At 41.6% G+C, this 9,655-nt stretch overlaps 1 protein-coding gene across 1 annotated transcript; it reads right to left on the bottom strand.

Moving 5' to 3' along the window:
• Window positions 1–3,687: 3,687 nt before the first annotated feature.
• LOC129116307 (urotensin-2 receptor-like) lies at window positions 3,688–6,191 on the bottom strand. The gene is made up of 2 exons (XM_054627262.1): window positions 5,463–6,191; window positions 3,688–4,065 (listed from the first exon to the last, which is right to left on the bottom strand). Exons 1-2 carry the CDS (start codon window positions 6,174–6,176, stop codon window positions 3,688–3,690), a joined length of 1,092 nt encoding a protein of 363 aa, XP_054483237.1. The 5' UTR covers window positions 6,177–6,191.
• Window positions 6,192–9,655: the final 3,464 nt, after the last annotated feature.

Below are 9,655 nucleotides of genomic sequence, written 5' to 3'. Positions count from 1 at the left end.
ATAAGAAGTGGATGAAGTCATCTTGACATCCCCCATTGATTTGTGGACTACCGTTTTCAAGCCACAAGTTCAGTTAATATTTCAGTCATAGAGTTACTTTAAATCTTGAGGCAATAAAAACTCCAGGTAAAGTTTAGCTATCTAATTTGATAACAACATTGTTGGACATTATTATACTGTGCTGGTAGAAGTGTGCCATGAATAATGTTGTTTTTTTTTAAACTAGAAATATTCAGAAATGACATCATGGCAGAAAAGCAAGAACACAGATATACTGTTTAATATATGAGCATGGAAGTTCATTTATTACCTTCACAAAAAGTTTGTTTAACAATATAACTGAGGAAAATATCTAATTGCTAAATCTTCTCTCGAATTTGTCTTTGCAATTTAAACCGTAATTATTTTCTATGGATTAATAATAATTATAATAATAATAATACATTTTATTTGTTGCCGCCTTTCATGGCACTCAAGGTCACCTTACAGCATATAAATTCAGTGGTAAAGCACAATAAATAACAGATTAATAAAAACATCTCAATAATAAAACAACAGTAGCATATCTGTACATTCAGCACCAGAGCATAGCTGGGAAATAAGTTTAAAAAATATATACATATATATATTTATACATGTATACATAAACACATATACGAAAGGAAGAATGCGAAAAGATGCAGCTGGCGCAGTTAAAATGAATATGCTAGTTTGAAAAGATGGGTTTTAAGAGCAGATTTGAATTCTGTAGTGGAGTTGAGTATACGCATGTGAGGGGGAAGTGAGTTCCAGAGTTTGGGTGTAGCGTAGGAGAAGGCCCTGGCACCAACTGTGCTGAGGTTGATGGTTGGTAGAACCAGTAGACCAGCAGATGAAGACCGCAGGGCGCGGGAAGGGGTGTGGGTCTGGTGGAGGTCTGTGAGGTAAGTGGGGGCTAAGTTGTGAAGAGCTTTGAATGTTAACAATACGATTTTAAAGTTGATCCTTTGTGACACAGGGAGCCAGTGAAGTTGAATCAACATGGGAGTGATGTGGTCAGTAGCCTTTGCGCCTGTGATAATCCGTGCTGCAGAGTTCTGGATGAGTTGTAGTCGCTGAGTGAGTTTGTTTGGAATCCCTGCCAGGATCCCTTTGCAGTAGTCAATGCGTGATGTGACCAAAGCATTGACTAGAATCTCTGTTGAGTGTTGTGTTAGAGCGGGGCGTAGTCTGGAGATGTTTCGCAGATGGAAAAAGGACAGATGTTATTTATGTGACTGGAGAACGAAAGAGTCTCGTCCAGGATGACACCAAGACTCTTAACCTTTGTAGAGACAGGTACGGTGATTCCAGCGATGGGGAGTTAACAGATATTACTTTTTTCAAGTGTGGATTTGGTGCCAGTGATGAGAAGCTCAGTTTTACTGCTGTTGAAGTGAGGTGGTTGGTTGTCATCCATGTCTGTAGGTCATTGAGACAGGCGGTGAGGGTACTGGAGGGGAGAGTAGAAGTGGGCTTCGAAGACACATACAGCTGTGTATCTTTTGCGTAACAATGGAATTGAATACCATAGTGCCGGAAGATGTTGCCAAGAGGGAGGAGGTAGACAATGAACAGGAGTGGCCCCAACACTGAGCCCTGCGGAACTCCGTGATGGACTGTGGAGCTTTCTGACTTGTATTTTTGGATCTGTACAAAATGGGTCCTGTCCGCAAGGTAGGATGAAAACCAGTGATGCACAGTGCCCCCAACTCCAATGCTTGCCAGACGGCCAATGAGGAGTTGATGGGATATGGTGTCAAATGCTGCGGTGAGGCCCAGGAGGATGAGGATGGAGAGTAGACTGGAATCAGCTGCACGGAGGAGGTCATTGGTGATCTTTACCAGGTCTGTTTCTGTGCTGTGTTTAGGGTGGAAGCCCGATTGAAATTGTTCAAAGTGATTATTCTTGTCAAGGTAGTTCTGAAGTTGAGATGCAACTACCCGCTCCAGAATCTTGGCGTTGTATGGTAGATTTGAGATAGGCCGGTAGGTGCTATGGTGAGTCCAGCCCCGTTTTTTTTAGGGTTGGTCTGATTATGACAACTTTCAGTGATGGTGGGACCATACCAGTGGAAAGAGAGGAGTTGATAATGGAGGTTATCAGGGGGATGATGGAGGGCAAGCATGCCTTAACTAGGGTTGTGGGGATTGGATACAGGTGACAGGTGGAGGTATTGGACTTATTAATCAGTTCAAAAATGAGATTTTCTGTTGGGAGGCAGAAGTCATTTAAAACAGTGGAAGGGGACAGTTTCATGGTGGTTGCAGACGGTAAATCGGTCTGCATGATGTTGGCAGAGGCAAGCTGCTTATGGATTGAGGTGGTTTTGGAGTTGAAAAACTTCAGAAAAGCAGAGCATTGTTCATGTGACGGGTTCGAGATGGGTAGTTCAGCAGAGGTGATGTTATACGGTGTAAATTATTACTAACTAATCATGCAACTTACATGACGAATTATTATCAAAATATCATTATTGTATTCAAAAGTGGTGCAATATTTACTTTAAAAGCTTAGCAGGCTTGTTAGCGTTAACTTTAGCTTCGCAGGCTGAGTACAGCCAGCTTCACAACTCTGAATCCCAGAAGTCCCAGTGCTTTTACCTTGACAAACCTATAATGATGCTCTGATGTGTTTAAGTGTTTAACAGGTATGTTCCAACAATACCTTCTGCTAGCATTCACTCATTTAAACCCTTGACAAGTACCAAGCCACCTGCTAGCTTCCTCTATAAAAATTGACATGGGGTGATTAACTAGATTCTGTTAGTCTTTTATGAACAATTTTTTTTTCCAACCATAATAAATGCATATTGTTTTTCTCTTCCACAAAACCATCTTCAGCCAAATGCAAATAGCATACAGAAAAAGCACAACCATACAATAATCAAGATTGTATTTTTGGTGATATACCAGTCACAATAAATCCTAATTAGCTACAGCTGAGTGCATGTAAAATTAGGATTTTGATATATAAACAATACATTTTTCAGCGCTATGGCCCACCACTATTTAATTTAAACTAAAATGTGAGTATGTGGACCTTTTAACTTAGACTGAGTTTGACAGTGTAATAAATGGTCAGATCACAGCAGTAAAGTGCCGGTTGGCATCATACTTCCATTTAGAAATCAGGATTAACCAAGATAGAAGATCTGTTTATATTTTAAATTGAATAAAATTGATTGCTTTACCTTTTATGGAGGAATAGTTTTTCCTTTCCATATACGCAAAGGTGGAACTATCTCATGACTCATATCTCATTCCTTAGAAGGAAATATATGTCTGATTCAATCATGCTTTGGGCACTAACAATTCTAAGGGCAAAAAAAGTTTATTGAGAGAATCACTTTGCAATTTATTGTTGCTGTACATGCTTCGCGACTCAACCAGTTCCATACATAAACATCAAGTGGTATTGCTAGTTTTCAGAGGGCCAGAAATCAATGCCATCTGTAATCACATAACCCATCAGAAGCCTTTCATCTGAGAAAAAACTCCAACAAATCCACAAAGCCTCAATCATCCACTGGCTCTCAGGCGGTTTACGAATAATTGTTAGTGGAAAGATGGAAATTACTGAAAATACTAAGCTGTGTTCAGGGAACACAGCTTAGTACTTTTGGTTTAGTACTTTTGGTTTACTCGTCAGAAAAATCTGCTCCTACCTTACAAGCTGCTGTTATGTGCTCGCAGGGAGGCTGTGTGTGTGAGCATGAAGCTCTCAGTACACTGCTGACTGCTGGAAGATGGCGACCTGCGTGGCGAACGCTGAAAGCGACTCCTCCGGTTGAAGTAGCTGCCAGCTGTCCAGGACCGCTTGTGCTTCCTCAGGTACTCCTTGTAGTTCTTAGTGAGCAGCGTGTACAGAAAGGGGTTGATGCAGCTATTGGAATAGGTCAGACACGCGGTCAAGTAGTTGATGTTGCGTTTGGCTTTGGTTGACAGGGGCAGTGAGGGGTGGAACTGACACAGCAGCTGCCAGATCCAGAAGGGCAGGAAACATGCCCAGAAGAGGAGCACGATGGTGAAGATCAGGTACAGCACCTTTAGGAACACAAGAGTTGAACCATTAATGACAATCAGAGATGCACCAGATAGTGATGGATTAATTATTTGATTAACTGTATCTAACCAAACTACGCAATGAACACAAAAACTCTTTCCTTTGAATTCACAAGATCCAATGTGCGTGTTTATAGGCTGAGATATAGCAAAAAGCATGCCCTACTATTATAATAGTAACAGATGACTATGAAAGCCAAGGGCGGAATATCAAACCTTTTTTGCCCCAGCATGATCTCAGCAAGATATCCATAATTACTCACAGCACTGGTAGGGACAGAGCGTAGCCTACTAACTTTTCTTGTGGGAAGTAGCAGCACTTTTGAAAGTTAGGCAGTCTGCATTCTATCTTGCTCCAAGGTTGAGGTTAAATTAATGAACTTATGAACAGCTTTTAATGCAAGTGAATGGCAGCATTTGCCACATTGTTGAACACACTGATAAGACAAAATGAACCTGTCTTAAGCCCTGCAATGAAGTAAATTAGAACAGGGTTTTGTCCCAGTGTGAGCTGAGAGCAAGAGGAAAATGGACAATAGAAAACCTGCAGCAGTAAGTAAGATTGATAAAGGAATGCCTTAAGCAGTGAAACAAACTAATGCTGCTGCAGTAATATTCTCTAAAATATTTTTCATCCTTTATAATGCGGTTGTGTGGTTGGCAAACCCTTGCCCAAACAGAAGGTCATAGCTTTGAGAAAAGTGACTAAATCAACCGCCTTGGTGAGTGGAATGTCTTAGGCGGGACTTTGCACAGCGTCTTGCCCAACTGCCTGCCTATTTATCAGACTCTACCTGATAAATGTGTCTGGATTAATCTCCAGCTGAGTTGCAGACTGGGTAAAACATGAGGGACATGGACTAGGGTGATGCCGCACACCAAAAAAGGAGAACCAAGAACTGGGCCTCAGATTGGATTAGAGGGACTGTCTTTCCTCCACAGAGGGAGGAAGTTGGAGTAGTGGGATGGGTTAATAAAAGGTCAAACCTTTTCACATATGTTACGGTTTGTTTTCTGTCAAGGTATTTTTTTTTTAAACATGACGTTGATCATTCCCCAAACCAAGTAGTTATTTTTACCCAGATGCAATCTATCCCTAACCCTAACCAAGTAGTTTCAAAGCCCAAACCTAAGGAAATCTTAGAAATGCCAGGACAGAAAATAGTTGATTTGTAACTGTTTAGGTTAATAATGTTGTCGTCGAATTGATTGGTTTGGAGTAGGGTTGTTATACATGACTGAACACATACATGCAAATATTCACTGCGTACATCTCTGAAGACGAGCAGTAAAGCCCAAAAAGGACTATAAGAAATAAATCTTGAGTGAAGTACAAACACTTGTAACCCTTGGAATACACTATCTTGTGATACACTGACCTTTTGATTGGGAAGTTTCTTCGTCTGTTTGAATGTCTCCGTCTGTGAGACCCAATAGGTGCGTGCAAGCTGGATGTAGAGATAGCCAATGATCAGTCCAGGAGCCACAATGCTGGTGCAAAACAGGAAGGAGATGTAAACCTTGTAGGAGAGTGGCGACAACGTGGGCAGACACATAGCCTTGTTGTCCTTTGTCATTAGCTGAATGCTCACGATCATTGGCAGGGTGAGGATGAGAGATGCGGCCCAGACCAGCAGAGCGATGGCCTTCCGGTAACTTTTGGACCGCTTGACTGTGTCGAGTGGCTTGAGCACAGCAAAGTAGCGCTCTGTGCTCATGATTGTCAGCGTGAAGATACTGGCGTGCATGGTCAGGAAGTCGATGCTGATCAGAATCCGGCACCCTGCGTCCCCGAAGTACCACCCCTTCAGGAAGTGTGTGCAGACCACAAAGGGTATGGTGAGAAGATAAATCAGATCTGCCAAAGCTAAGTTTATGATGTAGATATACATGGAGGCTGCAGTCCTCATGGAGTGGCACATGACCACCAGGGTGTAGATGTTGCCCAAGACTCCAACGAGGCACATGATGGAGAGGATGGTGCCGATGGTAAAGGTGGCGGCTGTGTCCTCATGTGTGCTCAGAGGAGTGTCGGTGGCGTTGGCGCCCCTTTCCACGAGGACTCCCACAGGCTCCATGGACACTGTAGTCATATCTGGATGCGTGGGGACAGAAATGTAAGGGTTGAGGGTGGCAACTGTACAGAAAATCAACTTTCGGTAATCAACCCTTGTTGTATGACCGACTATTGTATTATTATAGTATTGTATAGGTTTGGAACTTACATAAATAAGGGCTAATATAGTCAGCGAAACTATGCTGGCATGTTTCATTTCATTCACAATCTCCTTTAGTAACAGAAGCAGTCATTAGGGAAGGCTTTAATGAGCTTGCTTTCAATGCAAAGCTCCTTTTCAGGCTCCATCTCTACTAGTCATTTGCAAAATCTGACTGCTTGCATGTTTGCAGAGGTGGAAATCAACCATGACCAACTCACTCATATAGAGGAAAATGAAATCCCTGACTTTACTTGTGGCATAGAGAGCCATTCTGAAAATAGCTCTGAGCTCATCAAATTCCATTTTTTATTTACAGCATTTTAAAACACCTATGTTCTTGTAAGGTTACACAAGTTTTCAGATGGCAAGTGTCTGGGGTAAATGTGAACAAAAGTGCCACCGTCTTATTCAAAGATAGGTTTGAAAAGCATTTAAGAAATAACATGACAGCAACTTATTCTGTTCGTTGCATTTTGAACATTTAATGCAGATAAAATAACATTTTATAGATATGAGAGTTATTCAATCTGAGTTTTATTTACGCTAGAGTACTGATGAGGATATGCATCCTTACTTTTTATCCTTACTTTATGATGCAAGCTTTTGTGATGCACACACCCGGGTTTTTTCTGTTTGAAAAAAGCCACACAGTTATTGCCACTGTTGAACGAACACAGATAACTTTTTACTCAGTCACAGAGATCTCCCTTTGTCTGATGTTGGGATTAGACTGGACAGAGATAACCCAAGAAGTATTCTTCCTTTGCAACACATGCTGTTCCAAAAGCACCAGGGACAGAGATGACAGGGTTGATATTACATTACAGTCCTCACTAATAGACCTGTCTGCTCCGCTTAGCGCGACAACAGTGATGCATGCATGCATGTAAATCTAGCTTTACGGACGATCATGTCTGGCCATGCAAGTGAATTAAAGTCTTAGAATCTAGATTCTTACCTGGACTGCCTCCCAAAACAGAAGTGTTCAACACTCAGCTGTGCTCCGATCAGCCATGCTTTGTCTCACTTGGCTCCTTTCAAAGTTCGCACTTTCTGCAAAAATTTAACACTCCATAAAAGTCCCAACTGATTCTTCAGAGTCGTTGAGGGATTAAACACGCAGGTAGAACAAAAGGAAAAGAAAAAAAAAATCTATATCCAGTAGTCTCAAGGCGGTAGATTAACATCAATGAGTCATCCACTACAATAAGAAAAATCCATCCATTGTTGACTAGTCTCTAAATAGAAAATAAACCAATCCAACGTGTCTGGATTCAAAATAAAGGTACACTGATAGCTTTAAAGTTATTTTCCATTCCCTCTACTCTTTGTGCACCTTGGGAGCATCCAAACACCGTCAGCCATTACATCGGCAGCAAAGTAATTTAATATAGAAGACAGAATGTAAAAACAAATAAACCAGAGAACATCAATGAAAGGATGTTGAGAAGTGAGGATCACATTAAGCTACAGCTGGTTACGGAGAATCCCCCTTCGGACTGAGCGAGTGAACGAGAGAGTGAGAGTGCCAGAGGTAGAGAGGTAGCAGTAGAGAGAGAGAGCGAGAGAGAGAGAGAGAGAGACTGCTAGTGAGGCGCTCTCGCTCAGAAGCCCAAAGTGGGAGGGAGAAGACGGAGAGAAGGGGCAAGAGAGAGCTATGCAGGAAATGTGTTCTGCTCTCTCTCTCTCTCTCCCTCTCTCTCTCTCTAACCTCTGTGCCATCTATTTCCATGCAACGGGGGCGTGTGCCAAAAACTGACATGCAACACTGGGACTTGAGACACATTACGCACCGACGGAACAACCCTGCTGGCACAAATGCACACACACAATAAGCCAACACTGCCCATTTGTTCCAGCCTGGTGTATCCAGTATCCATTACTTCAAATGGATAGTGCCAGGGTCAATGCCACCTACCACTGCACCAATTCACCTAAGGTTGGTCATCAAACATCATCTGCTGCAGGGGGGGGGGGGGGCTCGGCCAAGCTAAACAATGTGTGTGGCCTTCTGTTGCTACTCACAGAGGGACAGAGCATTTATAAAGGTGTATGGGAGCCTTTTCTCGCTTGTGTTCCTCCTCACTGACAGAGGCATTTTATATGAAAAATAATCATACATCCATGTGAGAAAAGCATCTTTGAAATATTATGATGACAGATTTGTATTTGAGTTAAGACTGAGCGTAAAGTGAATTTTAGAGGGAAAGTGATTGCATATGAAGTTAATGTAAAGATGTTAGTGGATGTGAACGGATTTAAATTCATGCAAGGTAGTTAAGATGTGTCCACGTGAGTCGAAAAATGTTTCAACTTAACAGGACCGGCAGGTGTTATTCTTTCAGTATATCCCCCAGACACAGGGCTGTGCTGTGAAGTGATTTTGGCATAGTGGCTTGCAATTTCTGTGTTCATTGTATGACGCACACTGGCCAAGTATGCATTTTTTCCACACAAAGTCATTAGAAAAGACCAGCTGTGAAACAATTTATCATTTTTGTGAGCATCAACAAACCCTTCGCAATTAGTCTTCTTATTATTTGAATTCGATACAATCTGTTCAATAACATTTGGACGATACAAAAGAGCCGTATCATAATTATTTTATCCATCTGACGTGTGCGGGGAGCCAACATGGAGTCAGCTGGCTGGACCAGTGGAAGAACCGACGCATGATCTCAATCGCCTCAAGCTTTTGAAGTTCTCTAGTGCAAATGCTCAATGTTGCCCCAAAAAGGAAGAGTTAGGAAGTGTACGGAGGCCACTCAATACGTAATTTCTATTGGAAGGAATGAGGCGCCATCTTTGAATGTGGTATCCAGTTCTATTCAATAGAATGCATGAATAAGTTCCTAAACCTAGAGATGGATGAGCCTTTTTGCACTTTCAAGTCCCTTGTCTTAAAGTCAATGGTGTTTCTGAATGGATTTTGGGTTAGATGGCTGACATACGGTCTGTGGTCAACACAAGCTATAGAGATTATAACGTTTTGTTCTATGACATTGTTTATAGATCATAGTTTGTTTGTAAATTAGCTTCATACTTCTGCCGATTGCGTTTACGCTCTAAAAATGAAGTGGCTAAATGAGACAAAATCATCTAATCGACCAGTCCGCCCTCCCAGCCTCCTTGTGCGTACTCACGCTCAAGCGATCGTGGTATAGATCGTTTATAGCCTAATGTTAGCTTTTTACCTCTGTTGATTTAATTTATACTTCAAATATCATAAAAGGAGTGTTCATTTATGATTATATTGCTGATCAATATGTGTAAGTTTCCTAAATTATGTTTGACACAGAACTTTTTTTCTGCAATAATCTAAAATTCCATTGGCTTTTTTGTCAAAGGAACCA

The sequence above is a fragment of the Anoplopoma fimbria genome, unplaced genomic scaffold (genome assembly GCF_027596085.1).
Source record: "Anoplopoma fimbria isolate UVic2021 breed Golden Eagle Sablefish unplaced genomic scaffold, Afim_UVic_2022 Un_contig_8265_pilon_pilon, whole genome shotgun sequence".
Classification (NCBI taxonomy): domain Eukaryota; kingdom Metazoa; phylum Chordata; class Actinopteri; order Perciformes; family Anoplopomatidae; genus Anoplopoma; species Anoplopoma fimbria.
The sequence above is the reverse complement of the archived record's forward strand: the minus strand, read 5'-3'. Positions and strand labels throughout refer to the sequence as shown.